At 48.8% G+C, this 20,069-nt stretch overlaps 1 protein-coding gene and 1 pseudogene across 1 annotated transcript; one reads left to right on the top strand and one right to left on the bottom strand.

Moving 5' to 3' along the window:
* Positions 1-4,318: 4,318 nt before the first annotated feature.
* On the bottom strand, positions 4,319-12,435 carry LOC102761744 (keratin, type II cytoskeletal 74). Its single transcript, XM_006757045.1, has 9 exons — positions 11,965-12,435; positions 11,136-11,350; positions 10,641-10,701; positions 10,043-10,138; positions 9,349-9,513; positions 7,380-7,505; positions 5,415-5,635; positions 4,995-5,029; positions 4,319-4,515 (listed from the first exon to the last, which is right to left on the bottom strand). The coding sequence occupies exons 1-9, from the start codon at positions 12,433-12,435 to the stop codon at positions 4,319-4,321; spliced, it is 1,587 nt and encodes a 528-aa protein (XP_006757108.1).
* Positions 8,359-9,137, top strand: LOC102761463 (annotated as a pseudogene).
* Positions 12,436-20,069: the final 7,634 nt, after the last annotated feature.

Below are 20,069 nucleotides of genomic sequence, written 5' to 3'. Positions count from 1 at the left end.
GAACTGGGAGGTTGGCCGGCAGGCCCCATCAGCAATTGGGCCCTGCAGGCTGGGGGCAGCTCCTGCATTGAGCATCTTCCCTCTAGTGGTCAGTGCACATCATAGCGACTGGTCATTCCAGTCGTTCTGTAGTAACAGTCTCTTAGGTTTTTTGTATATATAGATAATATTCCATTGTATGAATATGCCACAATTTTTTTATCCATTCATTTGTTGATGGACATCAGAGCTGTGTCATATTCCTTTCAATCTCCTATAACACATACAATAGACTGGTGGCTTATAAACACAGAAATTTATTTCCCACAGTTCTGTAGTTTAGGAAGTCCAAGATCAAGGTTCCAACACAGTTGCACTCTCAAGCATGCCCTCTTCCTGGTTCATAGCCAGTGGCATCTCACTATGTCCTCACATGGTGGAAAGGGCTAGGGAGCTCTGCAGGGTCCCTTTTATCAGAACACTAATCCCATTCATGAGGACTCTATTCTCATAACCTAAGCACCCCACCAAAGGCCCACCTCTTAACACCATCATCTTTAGGGGTTAGGATTTCAACATATGACTTTTGGTAAGACATAAACATTCAGACTATAGCAGGCTGCTTCCACCTTTAGCTATTGTGAGCAGTGCTGCTATGAGCACGCATGTACATGTATTTGTTTAAGCACTTGTTTTCAATTCTTTTGGATATGTATACTTAGAAGTAGAATTGTCTAATTTTATGAGGAACTGCCCAAGTGTTTTCCACAGTGGATGAACCATTTTACATTCCCAGCAGCAATGTATAAATGTTCCAATTTCTCCATATCCTCACCAACACCTTTTATTTTCCATTATTTTTTATTACAGCCATCATACTGGGTGTGAAATGGTACCGCATTGTGGTTTGGATTTACATTTCCTTGATGACTAATCATGTTGAGCATTTCTTCATGTGCTTGTTGACCATTTGTATGTTTTCTTTGAAGAAAGGTTCATTAGAGACCTTTGCTCATTTTTTAATTGGGCTGTTTGTCTTTTTTTGTCGAGTGGTAAGGATTCTTTATGTATTTTGGATGCTACACCCTTTGTAGAGACATGGTTTGCAAATATTTTCTCATTCTGCAGGTTGTTTTTTTCCCTTTCATAATAATGTCCTTTAATGTGCAGAAGTTTTTAATTTTGATGAAGTCCAATTTATCTATTTTCTCTTTTGTTGCTTGTGCTTTAGATGTTATATCTAAGAATCCTTTACCAAATTCAAGATCATGAAATTTATCCCTGTGTTTTTTTTTCTAAGTGTATTATGGTTTTAGCTCTAATATTTAAGTGGTGGTCCTATTTGAGTTAATTTTTGTATATGGTCTGAAGTAGGGCCAATCCTTGCCCTTACAGACCTCTGATGGTGATGGAATCAGTCACACAGACAGATCTTCTCAATCACATGTGGAGATATCACAGTGGAGATGAACATAGGGCACTGCAAGGTTCTAGCCAATAGACACTTAGCTCAGCCTGGGGGTCCAGGAAGTCTTCCAGGAGGAGGAGTGGGTACCTGAGCAGAATCTCAAAGGAGCAGTAAATGTCCAGGAAATAAAAGGTGTCAATGACAATCCATGTACAGAGACTATGCAAGCATGAATGTCACCTAGACAGATGACCCACCCCTAACTGGAAATTTCACTGGAGGTCTCCATAGAACAAGTAACCAGATACTTACCCTCCTAGAGAGTATGGGTGCTCCCTCACTCCCCTGGGCTGCTCTCCAACCTAAGCTCCCCCACACACCTGTTCCTTCTAGTCTCTGCCTTGCATGCTGAAGCTTGACCTATGGAACTGAAGTTGGTTACCACTGGGCCTGACTCCATGCTTTCCCCTTTTGGACTTCAAAAACACTTCCAAAATGAGTCCTAAATCAAGAGCATGGTCACCACCCTGCACTTCTCAGGATCTTAAGCCCCAGATGATAAAGAATCTCCCCATTTCTGATGGGGATTAGCTGCAACCAGGAAAGCTGCCCCTCTGCCACTCTCAACATCCCAGCACCGGACACATTATCTCTGTCCCCCAAGATCATATCCATGTAACCTCTGGGTCCTTCACTGTGCATCCAGGGCTGGGCACAGCACTCAGGCCTCATAGTTTAGGGATTAAAAGCGTGTCTGCATTGTGGCCCTGGAAGAGGCAATTTAATGGATAGTTCATGGATTCCACTAAAGCCTATTTCAAGAAGTGGGTTTCATCTACTCTACTCCCAGCCCCTTTTACTAGGTCACTGGGAATTTGTCCTTTTGTGAAAGGCAGAGCATCTGTGCTAGGAAGGACTTTAGGGGTATTTGGTCCTGGAGTTCATGACCCAGGGAGTCCACTAATGGGCTTTGGGGGGGGGGCGGGCTGTGACCTCTGAACATACAGACATAATTCTGTATACTTTCCAATGTAAAAGGCCCATAGCGCCCATCAAATCTCAAAGGGGTCATGACCCATCAGGTTAAGAACCACTGATTTGGTCTGAGCATAGCAGGTGACTGGCTAGTGGCCAAGCTGCAATAGAACCCCCGTAACTCCCAGCGCACTCACTGTTCTCCAATACCCACAGAGATGACCCAGAAACATCAAAGAGAGGCACTTGGGCAGAAAGCCCACCAGACTCCTGGGATCTTGTTCTTCCCAAGGTTTATTGCATCCTGGCACACACAGAAGAGGACCTACTTAATACATGGAAGGCACAATGAGGTCAATGGAGGCAGCAGCTTGGGACCAGAGGCCCTGTCCTCACTAGGCCCCATCCCTGTTCCCCTGAGAGCTGCCAGGGGAACAACTGGGTGTATACTCATAACACAAGACAAATAAGAAAGCTGACTAATGGGCTGCATTCTTCCAGCCAAATCTGAAGGACTTGGAAACTCAATCAACCCCACTACTGATATCAAGAAATCTGAGCCTTCCCACCACTCACCAAAACAAGTTCACAAAACCTGCACTCAAACCTACTGCAATAGTGTAATGTAAGTTCTCTCTCTGGGAATCTATGTGTCTATCTTTCTGATTATTTGATTAAACTCTCCTCCTCCAGGAAGTCTTCCTTGCTTAGCTCCTCCATTCTGATCACTTCTCAGCATTGCTGCACTGGGCTGCCATTCCCTGATTTGTATAAATGTGTGGCTTTGGATGTGTGTTCATATCTCCTATCAGCCTGACCTCACCACCAGAGAAGGCTGTTCTGGTCTGCCTCTAGCCTCCCAGAAGGTTTGTGCACGTGTGCTAGGTGGGGTACACTATCATGATGGGGTGGGCAATTTGGAGAGATTGACACACTGGCAGGAGTGCAGCTCTGACATTAATCGAGGACAATTTATTGAATATACAGCAGACATTCAGAGTCATGACTCACACAAAGGAGGAACTGGGTGTTGCCATTCTTAGAAATATTTACATCAAAGGCCATGGCTTCTGGGCTGGGAGGTACCACCAGAAACAGATCAAGATTCCCTTGCCAAACACAACTCATAGCAAGAAGAACTGAGTCAGAAACTACAGCAGGACACAGCCCAGAGAGAAGACCAAAGATAAATCACAGCGCTTGACGAAAAGAGTCATGAATTTGACATTCCCTTTGTTAAACAGGCAGTGTTGTGCCATGGAAAGAACACAGACCCTGGGGTCAGCCTGATCTGGCTCATCTCCAGACCCTGGCACTTAGTGAGTGATGGAGACAAGTTCTGCAGCCTCTCAGAGAATGAGTCTTCTTATCTGTCCCAAGGATGCTGACTGCATCTTGCAGGAGGGATGAGAATGAAAGGCAAAGCATGTAGGGAGCTTGGCATGTAGTAGGTTCTTGACATGTGGAAGTAGCTATTACTGATAATAAAGGTAGTGGGTGGGTGGTGGGTGGCAGAAGATCCCCAGTTCTCCTTCATTTGGCCCTGTGACTATGGGCACAGCTGCTGTCTGAGACTATACACATTTTCTCCTGCTTAATGGAGTGGTTCTGCAAAGACTTTTTCCCCTCCCTGCTGACTCTTTTCCATCCTCTCCCTCTCCTTCCTCTCCTCTCTCTGTAGGGATGATCATAGCTAAGACCAAGAAGATAATTATAGCCAAGACCCCTGCCAGTTGAAGGCAGCAAAGAAAACGAGAAGTCACAAAGTGCACACAGGACCTGAGGAAACAGGGAGGTGACGTTTCTGATCAGAATTTGACAGTGAGACAAGCCATGGTTCAATAGCCCAGGGTTCTAGGCCTCGGGGTGGAGGATTGGGGTGTGGCAGGTGTCTTCAGGCAGGGCATGGGCAAGAGCATCTCTTCTCTGAGGTGCCGAAGCAAGGGGCCGTGTGGCTCATCGAGTGTCTTTCCTGGCTGGGGCACTGACTGGGATGCTCTTGCCTTGAGAGTCCTTGGGTTCTGTCCCTGGTGCCCCTCTGGTCCTGGTCTGCTCACTCCAGGTGCTGCCAGAGCTTCCCGCCACACTGCTGGCACCAAGGGTGGTACTGGCAGAGGAGCCGAGGTGGTAGCTGCCTGCACTGCTGATGACGGCTGAGGAGGCAGAGCCAAGAGCAGGAAAGGAGTTCAGTGGAGTCCGTCAGCAGGTGAGCCATCCCCCTTAGTCCCACAGCAGCCCTCAGCATCAAGAAACACCACAAAGATGAAGCGAGACCCTCTGGTGAGCCCAACATGGTGTGAGGTGAGGGCCACTCAGGACAGACATGCTCCCTGCCCTCCTGGAGAGTCTCAGACCACTGGCTCCCAAGGCCATATTCTCGACCCTTTCTCTCAATGATGATGCCCAGGGGAGAGCTAGGGAGGACTGGGGTGGGCATTACTTCATTCACTGCTTCCATGGGACAAAAGGGGACTGGGTTTCCTTTGAAGCCAGAGACGCTTCACAAGACATTTCCAGAAACTCCAAGGTAGGAGGAGACAGTGAGTGGAGAAGGAGCATCATCTTATCCTGGGGTCCCTGCCTTCCCATCCAACCAGGATCCCCACCCAACCCAGCTCTCAGGGATACTCACAGATGCTCACAGAGGACGGATTCTCACCAGACATTCTGAAGGACAGAAAGTTGAGAAAACCTCAGGGGGTGTGTCTAGATTCAGCTAAGCCTTAGCAGGCTCCTGCTTTTATGTGTATATTGTTTTAATTCAACCTTATAACAACCCATAAGATGCGGCTCATAATCCTCATTTTATAGATGAGAAAATAGAGACCTGGGGACAGTAGTGATTTACCAGAACCAAACAGCTGTAAGTGGCAAAGCTAGCAATTAAACCCAGGTCTCTCTGACCCCACTGGCTCTTTCCACAGCACCATCAACCACCTGTGCTTCATGGCGCTCCCTACTGACCTTCCCTTACAGGAGGCTTCCAAACGGCCCTCATCCTAGCGGAGAGCCACCCACAGCCTCTTCTCCCTTGGCACCTTTGCCCCCTCACCTGCACTCCTCGCCCTCTAGCAGCTTGCGGTAGGTGGCGATCTCCATATCCAGGGCCAGCTTCAGGCTCATGAGCTCCTGGTACTCGCGCAGCATCCGGGCCAGCTCCTCCTTGCCCTGGTGCAGGGCAGCCTCCAGCTCGTCCAGCTTGGCCCGGGCATCCTTCAGGGCGCTGTCCCCCTTCTGCTCAGCATTGGCGATGGCCGTCTCCAGGTTGGCACACTGAAAGGCAAAAAATGGGAAGATCTTCAGAACACATACTTTTTAGATCTTAAAGGTTAGGTAGCATAACCCCCTCGCTTTACAGATGAGGCCCAAGTGACAAAAGGGAATAGCTGCAGAGCCAACACCAGAAGCTGGGTCTCCCCTACTTTCTGTTGCAGATGGATATTTAAAGTTGTGAAAAGCTGTCAGAGTGGTTGCCTTTCAGGAATGCAAACTTTTCGATGTTGGAAAAATTGTCTAAGGGCTGGGGTTGAAGCCACCAATGGCTGTTGGTTCCACGTATGCCAGGTCCAGAGAATTGTGCTGAGACCCAGCCAGGATACCTCTAAGGATCAAATAGCACACCGTTGCCATTGTGGTAGGATTTCTGCCTGTAGGAAAGCTCTCATTGGAGACCCATTCTACCATTTAGCAATAAGAGTGAGCACTCTGTGAGGATGGTCTGTCTATCAGTGGTTCTCAACCTTCCTAATGCCATGACCCTTTAATACAGTTCCTCATGTTGTGGTGACCCCCAATTTCATTGTTACAAATTGAACATAATTAAAGCATAGTGATCAATCACAAAAACAATATGTAATTATATATGTGTTTTCTGATGGTCTTAGGCAACCCCTGTGAAAGGGTCGTTCGACCCCCAAAGGGCTCTCGACCCACAGGTTGAGAACCGCTGGTCTAGATGGTCCCCAAGTCTAGCCTGAAATTAGGCCTATGGCCTCAGAAACTGGGCTCTGATGAACATCTGGCAGCCCTGTGATGACAGGTGCTAACAGAGGAGGAACAGTCCGTGGAGCCTGTGCCTGGTGTGGAAGGTTGTGAGGTGTGGGGAGGAGCGCGAGCTCTGGTCTTTCAGTTTAGCAAGCCTGTCACTAGCAGAGTTGACCTGGTTCTCTGGGGAGAACACAGGAAGGATTTGCCACCCCTTAAAATCATCTTCCCACTGACACAGTGTTTAAGGTTTGCTGCTTCCAAGTAAGACAGGATCCTTCCAGTGAAATAGAAACGGTACTTCGGCATAGGACAGGGGACCCAGAGGGCTTCATCTGCTGTCAGTCTCACTCAGCCACCATGAATCTGTCCCACCCTGAGGGGCCCTGAATGCACACCCCACACATCCCACCTGTATTGAGTGTCTAGTGGGAGGAAGAGGCATGGGGGCTGCCCTCAGAGGGTCACACTTGAAGGAGACATGGGCTAGGTTCATTGCACACAGAAAAAATCTGAGAAAGAGGGGAAAGGAAGGAAAAAACTTGGATTCTAATCCTGGCTCTATTAATAACCAGCTGGGGTCCTGGCTGGGTAGCACAGTTGATTGGAGTGTCATCCTGCTATGACAAGGTTGCAGATTTGATCCCCGGTCAGGGCACAAATAAGAATCAACCAATGAACGCATAAATAAATAGAACAGCAAATCATTGCTTCTCTCTCTCTCTCTCTCATACACACACATACACACACACAGCAATCAACAAAAATTTTTTTTAAAAAAAATAACAAGTTGGGGATCCTGGATAAGTCACTTCCCTCTCCAGCCCAGGAGTCAGATGAAATAAGCTCAAGGCTCCTCCCAATTCTGAGCAGGTGCCTGCTCTGACAGTGGGTGGGAAGGAGGGACAGTGGGTGGCTGAGGAGCTCCTAAGCCCAGGTGTGGGAGATTTGTTTTTTACTGAAGGTGGGCTCCAATTTGTCCACCGCAGAGGGTGAGATTGACCCTGGTGTTCTCTGTGTGGTTGCTGCCCACCTGCTTCCTCACGTTGACAGTCTCACAGCGGATCCTCTGCACAAGCCGGTTCAGCTCTGACATCTCATTCTTGGTCTTCTTAAGGTCGTCGCCGTGCCGGCCAGCTGCCAGCTGCAGCTCCTGGATCTAGTTTCCCAGAGATAGGAAGTTGGTGATAAGACAGGACTGCTCAACCCATTCAAGGTAGGAGAAGGGTCCCAAGTAAACATTTCCACCCCTGAAATGAGCCATGGGAGGTGGCTCCAGAGCAGAAGGTGATGGAGACAGGACCTGAGCATCCTTCTAGCTGTTTGGTGATGGTTCTCACCAAGAAATCCACCTGCTTCTCTAAGCAGAACCTGTTTGCTGGGCCTAACCTCCCTTCTCATCACCCTGCATACAGTCTTGGGTTGGATAAAGGAAAAGGCAGTTCGTATTATTTGTTAAGCACTTCCAAAATATAAGAAGAGCTCTGACTCTTTCCACTCATTTAATACTTCTATGTAGAGGCATCTTCTAAAAGCTAGGTTCTGTTCAGGTCCTGGGGATACAGCTATGAAAAGGATAGGAGAGAGGTCCCTGCTCGCATGAACCATACATTGTCCTGCAGCCCTTTCATGTGGACAGGAAGTCGAGGACAGCACATATCCCTGGAGCGATGTGATTTGGGGCACAGGACTTGTAGCTCAAATCTTTCCCTCTCCCCTTGGCCAGTGCTTCAGAGTATAGGGGCTGATGTGGCTATGGATGGAGAAAGTGAACCTGTATCCTTACTGTTCTTGGGCTTTAATGACTGTGAAAAAGGAGTGCTAGAACTGACAGGAGTGAGCGCTGAGAGCCCAGGTAAGGCTCTTCTCCGTGACAGCTCAAAGGGTTTTACTCCAAAGCATAGCTCCTCTTACTTAGAAGGCACCTAGAACTCTCCTCTCTCCTCTTGGAAGCCCTCCCTCACTGATCATAAAAGAGCTCCTGGCCTTTTTGCCCTCTGAACGCCACCACCATGGTGGTTGACAAGAATGAGCGCCTTATGCAAGGCAACAAAAAGGGAGCCAAGAAGAAAGTAGTTGATCTATTTTCTAAGAAAAATTGGTATTATGTGAAAACACCAGCTATACTCAATATAAGAATATTGGGAAAACACTAGTCACAAGAACTCAAAGAACCCAAATCGCATCTGATGGTATCAAGGGTCATGTTTTTGAAGTGACGCTAGCTGATCTGCAGAATGATGAATTTGCGTTTAGAAAATTGAAGCTAATTACTGAGGATGTTCAGGACAAAAACTGCCTGACTAATTTCCACGGAATGGCTCTTATCCATGACAAAATATGTTCCATGGTCAATAAATGGCAGACCATGATTGAAGCGCATGTTGATGTCAAGACTACCAGTGAGTGTTTGCTTCATCTATTCTGTGTTGGTTTTACTAAACACAACAATCAGATTAGGAAGACCTATTATGCTCAGGATAGACAGGTCCACCAAATCTGGAAGAAGATGATGGAATTCATGGCCCAAGAGGTGCAAAAGACTTAAAAGAAGGGGTCAATTAATTTGAGATAGCATTGGAAAAGACAGAATAGACTTGACAATCTATTTATCCGCTCCATGATGTCTTTGTTAGAAAGTCAAATTCTGAAGAAGCCCAAGTTTGGATTGTAAAAACTTATGGAACTTCATGGTGAAGGCAGAAGTTCTGGAAAAGCTATTGGGAATGAGCCAAGTGTTAAAGTTGATTGAGCTGATAGATGTAAATTCTCCCTCCAGGGATCTATTTAAAATTCAGACTTTTAATGTGACAAATAAAAAAATTTTGATAATGGCCTCTGCCAATGATTCTTTTTGGGTAGAATGTCGTTAAGCCATTGGTAATAACCCCTTTTTCATTCAGCATATCTCCAAAGATATTTCTCCCATTCACTGGTGGAGGTGTACCTTCCCAAGAAAGAAGGGGCTGGTGGAGAAAGGAGATCCCCACCCCAGTGCCCACCTTGCTCTGGTACAAGGCCTCAGCCTCGGCCTTGCTCTTCAGGGCAATCTTTTCATACTGGGCGCGGACCTCAGCAATGATGCTATCCAAGTTCAGGTCCCGGTTGTTGTCCATGGACAGGATAATGGAGGTCTCAGTGGCATGAGTCTGGATCTGGGCTATCTCCTAAGTTGAGAAGTGAGGACAGAGTCAGGGTCCCCCAACTTCTCTCCTGTGCTCATCAGTCTCTAGGCCTGCAGCCTTGGAAGAAGGGGCTAAGGTGGAGGCAGGAAGTACCTGATGGAGATCTGTCTGTGGAGCTGAGGGAGAAGGCTCACAGGAGCAGGACACACCCTGTACCCCTCCAAAGCTCCCCCCACTCCACTACACAGGCAACAGGTAGTGGGAGAAATTTCCTATGATTTACAGACACAAGAATTTTTGCTTTAGCAGGACTTCATGGGGTCATTATTTTTTCTGCCTGTGAGCAAGGTCACTTTATAGGCTCAGATGAGATCGTCTCCTGAATCTATGGGCTCTGGGGACCAGGATTCTACACTGTCATGGTCTCCCAGTGCAGGGTTTTGCACTTTTCCATCAAAACAGACTTCATACTGTTTATCCTAAATCCCTCCTATTGGCATCTCCCTGGAAGAGCCAGATGATATTCTCAGCTGGAGAGAGGTGGGATGGGGAAGGGGAGGAATGTCCTTACCGCATCGTACAGACACTTGAGGAACTTGATGTCTTTTTCCAGAGAGTCCACTTTGGCCTGGAGCTCCACCTTGACCATGTAGGCTGCATCTGCATCCTGCCAAGAGGCACCAAAGCCGTTGGTCAATACAACCCCCCTCCCATCAGCTGTCTTGTCCCTGCCCCAAAGCCATCTAATTTCCTGTATTTTGCCCACAAAGGAAAGCACATTGATGAATACAATCACTCAATATTGCTTTTCTCTCAGACTCACTGAATCTTTGGGAATAGGAAAAGGAGAATGAGGCCTACTCGTTCTCTGCTACACCTGGAGAAAACAAAGGCCAGGGAGGTGGGGTGAGTTTCTTCAAGTCACACAGGAAGGCTGAACTGAACCAAAGTTTCCCAATTCCCAGACCAGAAGTCTCTCCTGACTGACTCTGTCCTTTTCCTGGATGTATGCCCTGTCTCTTCAATTTCCTGGAGACCAGAACTATGTATGACTCCATCCCCATTCAGGCACCAGCCCCTCCCCAAGAGACCTGGGCTGAAGTACTGAGCAGAGTTGGTTAAGACGGGTGTAAGAGAGACCAGAGTCCTTAGGCTCTTCTCTCTCTTACCTTCTTGAGCACCACAAACTCATTCTCAGCTGCTGTGCGCCGATTAATCTCCACCTCATACCTGTGGGCCAGGAAAGAAGATAGCAGAGGCCTCAGTCCCAACAGCCAAGTAGCCTTGTCTTCCCTCTGATTGAGCAAGTGCTCAGGATATAGAATCCCCACAAGCTCTCCTAAAGGTGAGCAGTGCAAAGGTGCTGGTGGCAGTGCTATGTCCCTGAGTTACCTCATCTACATTCCACTTGCTGGAAAATATTCAGGTGTCTATTATGCTCCCCAAACTGGCCACTGAACCAGTCAGGGAATCAATGAGCATAGGAACTTTTCCTATCAACCAGATAGGAAGTTATCAAACAGGGTCTTTCCCCCACAACCAGAGAAGGGGTGTGAGCACTGACCCTGGTGCTTGCTTCCTTCCCTCCTAAAGTGGCTCAAAAATTGGCTGAGCCCAGGAGCTTCTGGGAACATGACCCATGATCTTTGGTGGTACCTGCTCACCTCTTCTTGTAGTCCTCCACCAGGACTCGCATGCTCTTCAGCTCTGAGTCCAGCCTCACCCTGTCCCCCAACAATGTCTCCAGCTGCTTCCGTAGGGTGCTGATGTAGCCCTCCAGGATGGGCTCCAGGTTCTTCTGACAGTTGCTCAGGTCCAGCTGCTGCAACAACTCCCACTTGGTCTCCAGCACCTGGTTCTGCTGTTCCAGGAACCGCACCTGCAACCATAATAAATGCTATCATGTCCCATGGACTTACACCATTGACGCCCCAGGTTATGTAGATTTTTCCTAAAGTCATTTGACTCAAGTCCTGACTCTATTCATGAAATTCCATATAAAATAGACCCTTTGCATTCTCATTCCACAGCCTTCTGGACAAAATCAGTCACTGAAAAAGGTGAGTCCATAGCTTTCTTCTGTCACCTGAGCCAGCACCCAGGAGATGCTCTTCCTTGTGTCTGTACATGTTTCTTCTGTACCATGAGCCCTTCCCCTAAATAATGCTGAGTCTGTTAACCCCTTGTCTTCTTTAAAGAGCTGGAGGTTCATCCACCATCCTTCAGAAAGCCATCACTTCTTTCTCATGGTTTCTAAATGGCTACCCTTTACCCAATTTCCCACCCTTCTCTGGAAAATCCCCAAAGAGAGCAATACATTCATTTATTTCTTTGTGCTACCTAGCTTCCCGGCCTGTTCTCTCTGTTTTGATCGGGGAGTCCTTCTTGAGGTCCAGCTGCCACCTTTCCATTCACATTGCCCTGTCCACTCCCAGGCAGCAGGAACCACTCATATCTTACTCGACTGTCTTATCCTCCTCCTATGAGACCTACCTTATCGATGAAGGAGGCAAACTTATTGTTCAGCGCCTTGATCTGTTCTCGCTCCTGGGCACGTACTTTCTGGATCTTGGGGTCCAGCTCCACATTGAGGGGTGCTAGAAGACTCTTGTTGACAGTGACCTGGTGGATGCCTCCAGGTAGGCACATGGATGGGCACACAGGCCCCAGGGCAACGCTACCGAATATGCTGCCAGCAAAGCCAGGGGCCCGGCCTCCTCCATACCCAGAGCCAGGGCAGAAGCTGTAACCTCTGGTCCGAACATCACCACCACCCACGTGGAGGGAACTACACTGATTCCCTCTGAGACTGTAGAGGCTCCGAGTGCCAAAGCCGGCCCCAGCTCCTTTGCCAGCCCCGCGGTGAGAAGCCACACTGCCCACAGCCTTCCTCAGCACCACTGCCGAGTACCCACTGAAGCCACGCTTGTCACCACCAGACCTGATGCTCAGTTGCCGACTCATGATGGGAAAGAGGGAGTTGACAGAGCTGGAGAACAGCAGTCACCAACAGATAGAGAACACAAAGGGACACCCACAGCGCTGGCTCCTTTTATCCTGCCGAGCCCTGGACACCGGAAAAGGGCGTCTCTCCATCATATCCTTTCCTCCTGCTAAAGGGCCAGGGGCCATGGGCAATTTGTGGAACAGAGATCGCAAGCCCTTTGCTGCAACAAAGCACCTCTGATAGCGAGCGAAATATGCTGCCCTTGCAGACTGGAGGGGTCTAATAGACGTTTATCTGTGCTCCTAATTAGGGACCTGCAGAGTTATCCCCTCACAGATCTCCTACCTTCACTTTTTCTGTGCTGCCTCCCTCTAGCTTATCTATTACCAAGGAGCAGGGGAAAGGCCTGCTTTGTCCACGGGGGCTCATCCCAAACCCCTAGGTTCCTCCCCAGAGGCCCCATCTCCCTATAATCTGATCTTATTGAGGAGCTGGGGTGTCCATGCTGAGGATGAAAGACAGAAAAGGACATGGTGGGTCTTCAAAGATCTGGACCCAAGAAAAAAGTCCCAGGGGCCACTCTAAGGACCACAGCTGTCCAGCAATGGAACAGACACCAGGAAAATAGTGGAAATGACTGTATGGCCCCCAGCAGTGGTGCTGTCTAGGGCTTTCTGCCCTGGGCAGGGCCTAGGTAGTAGATATTGCCTTTTCAACAGTGAGAACCTTTCCAGAAAACTGGCGGTTCTTCCACTGAATTTTTTTCTCCTGGACAGGGTGAGCTCTTCCATCATAGGAGATCAGGCCATAGAGCAGCCTCAGGAGCTGGGACATTCGCTCTTCTCTCTCTGGGGATAACATCTGCCCTCGCACTCCCTAGGGAAACACTCCATGCCCAGTGTCCAAGGTACAGAAGACCCTGAGGTTCACTCCTGGGTTCAGGGTGGGCTGTTCTGCTAGTTTCCTGATCACTTTAGGAAGCCACTCAATCTTAGATCAGAAAAGCCAGTTCTTTACAATAAAGTTCAGGTAGTCCTAGGAAAGGGCGGCGGTACGTTAAAAATGCTAAAAATTATTTCAAAAACGGGCTCCTGGTAGCTGCCCTAATGCAGGACTCTGACCACTATATAACTAAATTGGGGAGCCTGGAGCCATTGGGATAGCCAGAGGGTGGTAGACAACTGCTGTGGCTGCTGGGGAAGGGAAAGGGGGAGACAGTGAGCTGGGCACCAGGATGCCTATACACCTGACTGGCTCAGAGGGTTTTCCCTTTATCGTGTTCTCCTCTCAGCCCAGAGGCAGCGGTGAAAGCTCCTTCTCCATGGACCCTGCCTCTCAACCTTCTTGGCAGGGCCAAGCATGAGAGAGCATGAGAGGGCATAACTGAAGTGGGTTCTTGCACTTTTCTAAACCAGATTGTGTGTGAGCCTGATGTTCTGAATATCAACAAACTATAGTGAGTCCCTTGACTGGGAATGACTAATGTATGGCTCCAGCCCTCAAGGAACCTGAAGATCAATGAACAAAATTCATAAAAAGAACTTAAATCTGGGGCCAAAGCTCCAGAATAACAGGAAAGAATTGTGAACAGGGATTAGAGGTGTGCAGGGCAGGAGGGGCTAATTGTGATTGGCATTTTAGGGGTCTCCAGAAGGCCAGTTTTATACCCTCAACAGTACCTGTCACAGGGGCTGGCTCAGAGCAGCCACTCCCAGGCAGGGGGGATTGAAGTATGACCTGAAGTAGGAGGAGCAATGGTGGCAGCAATACAATCAGTTGTGATCATAGTGACAGTAATAACAACAAAAGTCAACGTTTATTGTTCACTTTGCACGTGCCAGATGTTGTGCCAAGCACTGCAAGGGTTTCTAATTTAACTCTCATTTTACTAACTCTCGTTCTACTAACTCTTATTTTACTAACTCCACTTTACAGTTGAAGAAACTGAGGCCTAGAGATGTTCAGGAATTTGCCCAAAGTCACTCAGCTAGTAAACCAGAGCTGGGGATGGAATTCAAGAGTATCTGGTTTCATAGTCCCTGCTCCTAACCACCATCATCACATAATGTCATAGAGATTAGTCAGAGATGCAAAGACTTTCTGATATGGACTTCTGAGTTCCTAGGGCCATGTTTCTCTGGTTCAGAGAGAGAGTCAGCCAAAATAGGGATGGGCAGGGGAAGGAAAAGAGTCACTTTTCAGCAGGGCTATTTTATTGTAGACCCCTCCTCCAGTCGCCATCCCTGAGGGGCTCCCTATGGGAAATACACATGGTTCTGTTGGACTGAGTCTCCTGGGCCAAGTCTGTGCCTCCACTGTGGGGCTAAGCGTGAGCTCTGTCTGCTAGGGGAGCTGGACCTCTTACCAAAGACCTTCTCAGAAGAACATTTACAAAGTAGGAAAAGTTCAAAGCTAGATCTTCAAGGCTAGAGAAGATGTAGGGTGATTAAAAAATAGAGTTTCGGGTGCCTGGGAAAATGCTGGAGAATGAACTAAGCCCATCCATGTTCCAAGGTGATGGGCTGGGGAGAGCCAGGACTAGGGCTGGGGTCCCGGCACCTTTCAGTGTGCATTCCACACATACTGCCTCTCTATGCCAGGTCCTGTACTAGTGGCTGACAAGTAAGGGCTCGGTGATAGTGGTGGTGGTGATGATGACAGTGGTAATGGTAGTTGTGACACAGAAGAAAGAAGAGGAGACAGAGGAAGGTTTTCAGACAACAGTGTTGTGACTGTGGCCACACACAGGTGGCCCCCCTCCCAGCTGGTTCCTAGGGAATGTAATTGCAGGAGATTTTCTTTAGCCTGCACAGTCAGATCTTGGACAGCCCCAATTTTCACCTTGTTGGCTACCCTTTAATTAGTCATCACACTCCACACCCTAGTCTTTGAGTTCACTGGACTAATGAATGTCCCAAAGCCTGAAGAGATTGGCTTATTCAATGAATGTAAAATTGAGTGCCTACTGTGTGGACTACTCAATGCTGGACACTGAGGGAGGGAGACTTCTAAGACTTTCTCCTTTCCCCCCTAAAAAATGGAAATTGAACTGGAGGAGAAAAAATATAAACCGACTAGAGTTGTTTTGCTCTTGCTTTACTGTAGTTTATTTCCACATGCCTGTATTCAATAATGTGCTTAACTGAATGGCTTAGATAAGCTGTTATTAAAATCCTGATTTTTTAAAAAAATCAAAATAAAATACATTGGGCTCAAAATACATTGAGACCTGGAAAGTGATCCTGACTGGACACGTGCACTGCATCTGAGAGGCCATGAGCAGCCCAGGTGAACTGAAGGGGAAGGTTTGACTTGCGGAGGGGAGGTCAATAGGAGAAAGATGGTGGCTAAGACAGTTCCCTTCTCCCTGCAGACTGTGTGGAATTGTAGGAGGGTCATGAGGGGAAGAAACATCACTGAGCCAGGGCTTTAGGTTAAAGAACAGATTCCATGTTACACAAGGAGAACTGTGAGAGAGTCAGGACCCTAGAGAACCCTGAAGGAGCCAAGTCCATTTGCTCCACGGTGTCCTGCCACGAGTTAAGGGAATTCTTGGTGGGTAGAAGTCCCTCTCAGCCAAGCACACTACCCTGGAGGTGCATAGAAAGCAGTGCCACGAATAGACACATCCAAAGTCATGTCTGCTTGACTGGAGAATGGATCCTGAAGGTCATTTTTCCGCCCATTGGTTTTTTGACTACTCTTGGGCATAGTCTAGGGAACCAGCGTTCTATAGATCAAGGTCATTAATGGAAAGAGGAAGAAGCTTGAAAAGTTTTGGGGCTAACTTTGGGGTGACAAGATTTGGGGATAAATCACAGCACGTTGGAATCAGAAAGGACTTGGAACTGAGTTATCTGATCATTTGAAATGAGCTCAATGCAGAAACCTAAAGCTCTCTGCCTGTCTGAACCAGTTTGAAAGGTGCCTGTTTTTCCATCCTCGTCCAAAGTTAGCTTAAACAGTAGATTCATCATCTTTTCTTCCATTCTTTACCTCCCCTCCCAACACCCTACACCTTCCTAGCATGAAATTCTCTGAGTCCTGGCCTATTGAGTCCCACAGCAAATGGGATATGCACCAAGCAGTAGGGCAGAGCCATCGCTGCAGTCCAGGGCTCTAGACTGAGTTGGGCTCCGGCCCAACTCCCCAGGATTGGCAACTTGTCCAGTGCTACGACCTGGGCGGCCAATCACCCTATCACCCCTTATATTGCAGAGTGCAGAGTCCCAGATTCCCCAGTAGTTTGTAGGGGTCATTGAAGTTACATCTCTCTTCATCCATCTAGTCCCTCTTCCCCACGCCCATCCTTACACACACAGGTTAACGTGAATCCTCCAGATTATTAAGAAAACAGGTAGCTGGATCTCATCCATTTAAATTCAGTTTCACTCTCACTTATCAAACACAGGCACTGTTCTGAGTGAAATCCCAGAGGGCAGTCGGAGCTCTGAATCCCCACCAGTGCCACCTTAGTGTCAAGACATTGTGCAGCGAGCCTCTGCTTGATCAAGCTTATCAGAGGATGCTTAGTGATCTGACACCTAGTGGTGGTTCCCTAAGCACAGCTGGTTGTAGAACTTTCTAGCAGCACTCCTTGGCATCTCTCCACAAACACCTCTTTCTGAGTCTAGGGCCTTCCTGTCAACTCCTCAGCATTAGCACCCTGGATCTTGCTTCTGCCCGCCGCAGCCTAGCTCAGGAGGGGCATGTCCCGGCCTTCCTGCCACAAGAGAGTTTAACCAAGAGAGTGTAATTGTCACAGCGGTTTAACCAAGTGGCTGCAGGGCCTCAGCCACCTTTGTGCTGGTTAGAAAGATGCAGCCCTTAGCCTGAGTGCACAGCTGAATTTCAGGCCCCACTCGTCCCTCATGTGCACAGCCCCCAGGGCCATGAGGCAGCCTTGTTGGCTTGCCTGAATCTCAAGCATAGGCTCAAGACATACAGGTGAGCTGAAGCCTGTGGCCAGAACTCTGTGCTCTCAAGGGGAGGGCCATCAGTGTCTCCAGGCTCCCCCCACGCCTCAGTTGTCCCCTATTCCTCCAGGGCTGGCTGAGTGCTGTCTTCCAGTCCCCTGGGTCTTTTCCTTCTCTGAGCCCTGGGGAAGTGGTGGTCCCCCTACTCCCCCCCTGTGTCCACTCTGGGCTCTGTCCACTGTTAACTGCCCTACTCTGCTTCCCTTTGGCTCAGGGACCTGCAGACTCTTTTTCATTTTTCCCAGCCTGAGTGTCCTTTTGCCCTGGCCCGTGTCTCATGAGCTCCTTTCTCCTTTCACTCCCTCCCCCACCCTGCCTTCTTAGGCTCTATGACTGCACAGGCCCCTAGTCCTTTAGTGTCAATCAAGCAGTCTTTAGTTCTCTTTCTTTCCTCTTTTTTAAAAGACAAGCTCTCTGGGCTCTTTGCAATCCCCACCCCCACCATCTGCCTCGTCATCACAGGGAGCTCTCCTCTCAGCTAGATGCACAGAGGTATGTCGGACAAGTGCGGTCTTGCTCTAGGAAGGACACGTTTTCTTCCATTTGCTTGTTTCAAAATACTACCAGGCCCCCACTTCTGTATTATTTCATCCAACTCCTTACCTCAGTCCCTTCCACTACCAACCACTTCTGGAAGAAGTTTATAAGTTATTTTCTGGTCCCCCCAACCCCCTTTATTGCATTACTCTTTTATTTTTTTAAAAAAGAATAGAGCAGCTGGGGGAAATACCTTAATCTTTTGATCGTGACTATGAAGTTTGAAGCTTTATCCGCCTCTTCCTTTACCCATTTCCAAAGCAAACATGCGGGCTGCGCACAGGTGGCAATTAAGCCAGTCATCACTAATGACATGCTCTCTATCTCCCATCAGAGCACCGTGCACAGCCCTATTCAAACAGGAGGGAGAAGGTCATCCCTGCCCCCACCCCATCCCTTGGAGAAGCTGCTGGAGAGGTGGGCAGGGCCTGGGGTGGAGGAGCACCTGCCTCAGGTGTGGGGGAGGGGCCATCACTCTCTCCCGGGCCCACTTTATAACTGAGCCCGCTAGACCCTGGGGACAGGGTTAGGAGGGGGACTTAAACACCCAGGCAGGGCAGAAGCACTCAGGGCCTGGGTAGCCACAGCAAGGTAAAAAATGGGAGGAAAATACATGAAGTGGGATGTCAAGAAAGAAATATAAAAAATAACTGAATGTGTTAGGAAAAGGGAACTAGGAAAGACTGAGTGAGGAGGGATGAGTTTGTCCTGAGGGGAGGAGGTAAAGACACAGAGAGGGTAGAGGATGAACCCAGAGGCTGGAGACAGGGGCTGAACTGATCCCAGCCCTACCCCAGGCTGCAAGGAACTGCCTCACTGCTGTGCCAGGGGGCCCTAAGCACTGTCCTCCAGGATGCAGCCTGCCTTAGATGAAGCCACTCAAGCTGGTGGGGCTTAGGTGATGCTCAATGCTGGCAGCTGAGGCTGGGTCAGAGTGTGAGCTTCTCCATCTGGAGCTGAGACCACAGCCCAGCCCCTTTGAAAAGTTCTGTCCACCTTCCCTGTAGAGAAGGAGGCCCACAGAGCAAGTCCCCATCTCCACAGTGTCAGGAGCCCCCACTGAGGCAGGTGGTACTTTGTGGCCTGGCTACAAGGTGTGACATGCAGCTATCAGTTCAGGAGACTGGTTGTGACATGAACCTGCAGATCAGAGAGTGACGCACACCAGGACTCAGGCGGTCTGTGGGTGTGAGCCGGTGGACACGGGGCACACTGGTGAACATGGGGAAGGAAGAGGAACAGCGGGGCAGCCTGGAACACGGACAGGCACTCCATGTCACAACAGAGGGCCAAAGGAGAGGGCTAAGAGGAACAAGGGGACATGGAGGGGAACCTTCTGAAAATGAATGTGGCTGCAAGGGCCAAGGAGAACGAGATGGGGGAAGAGCTGCTGTCCTGGGATTGGAATCAAGCAGGAAGCAAGCAGGGCAGGGGAGCCTCGGATGTAGAAATGGAGTGAACACTTTTTGACAGCTTGCTTGGTACATTTTAACTTGTTTCATCCTCACACCAATCCAATGAGGAAAGTGCTCTTATTTTTCTCACTTTACAAATGAGAAAACACAGGAACAAGGAGACTGAGTTGCCCAAGTCATGGTTATAAGTGGCAAAAGAAACGAACCAACAATGGGATTCAGACTCTTGACTAGCCCAGCGCAAAGCATGTTCTCTTACACAGTGTGATTTTGTGTCCCTCTCACCTCCTCCAGGAAGCCTTCCTAGATTGTCAGTGTTCAACTCTGATCCCTTCCTTCCTCTGTAAACCTTTGGCTAAACCTTGCCAGTGTCTCCATGTCTGGATTATCTGTTAAGAGAGAAAAGGAGAGTGTGTGTGTGTGTGTGTGTGTGTGTGTGTGTGTGTGTGTGTGGAGAAAGAGAGAGAGAGAGAGAGAGTTCAAAGCCCTCCCACCCCAATACAACCAGGGCAGGGTTTGCACGCAGAAGGGCAGGGGGATGGGAGGCGGGGTGGCGGGACATTATGAGGTAAGGGAAGGGGGTTCTCATTCCCGGGACCTCTGGATCAGCACCAAGATCAACATTCTCAGGTGCTCATTGAGGAAGAGCTGTCTGAAGGTACCGAATTCTCTGACTAGAGGTGAGGAGGTTCAGATGGCAGCAGCACCAGCCCCCCCCCCCCC

This window comes from Myotis davidii, unplaced genomic scaffold, assembly GCF_000327345.1.
Source record: "Myotis davidii unplaced genomic scaffold, ASM32734v1 scaffold233, whole genome shotgun sequence".
In the NCBI taxonomy this organism is placed as follows: domain Eukaryota; kingdom Metazoa; phylum Chordata; class Mammalia; order Chiroptera; family Vespertilionidae; genus Myotis; species Myotis davidii.
The sequence above is the reverse complement of the archived record's forward strand: the minus strand, read 5'-3'. Positions and strand labels throughout refer to the sequence as shown.

Coding starts and splice junctions, on each gene's coding strand:
- LOC102761744 (XM_006757045.1), bottom strand. CDS start 12,435: ATGAGTCGGCAACTGAGCATCAGGTCTGGTGGTGACAAGCGTGGCTTC. Junction 10,139..10,640: donor AGTTTGTGGTGCTCAAGAAG/GTAAGAGAGAGA, acceptor GCCTCTTGGCAG/GATGCAGATGCAGCCTACAT. Junction 9,514..10,042: donor TCAAGTGTCTGTACGATGCG/GTAAGGACATTC, acceptor TTCTCAACTTAG/GAGATAGCCCAGATCCAGAC.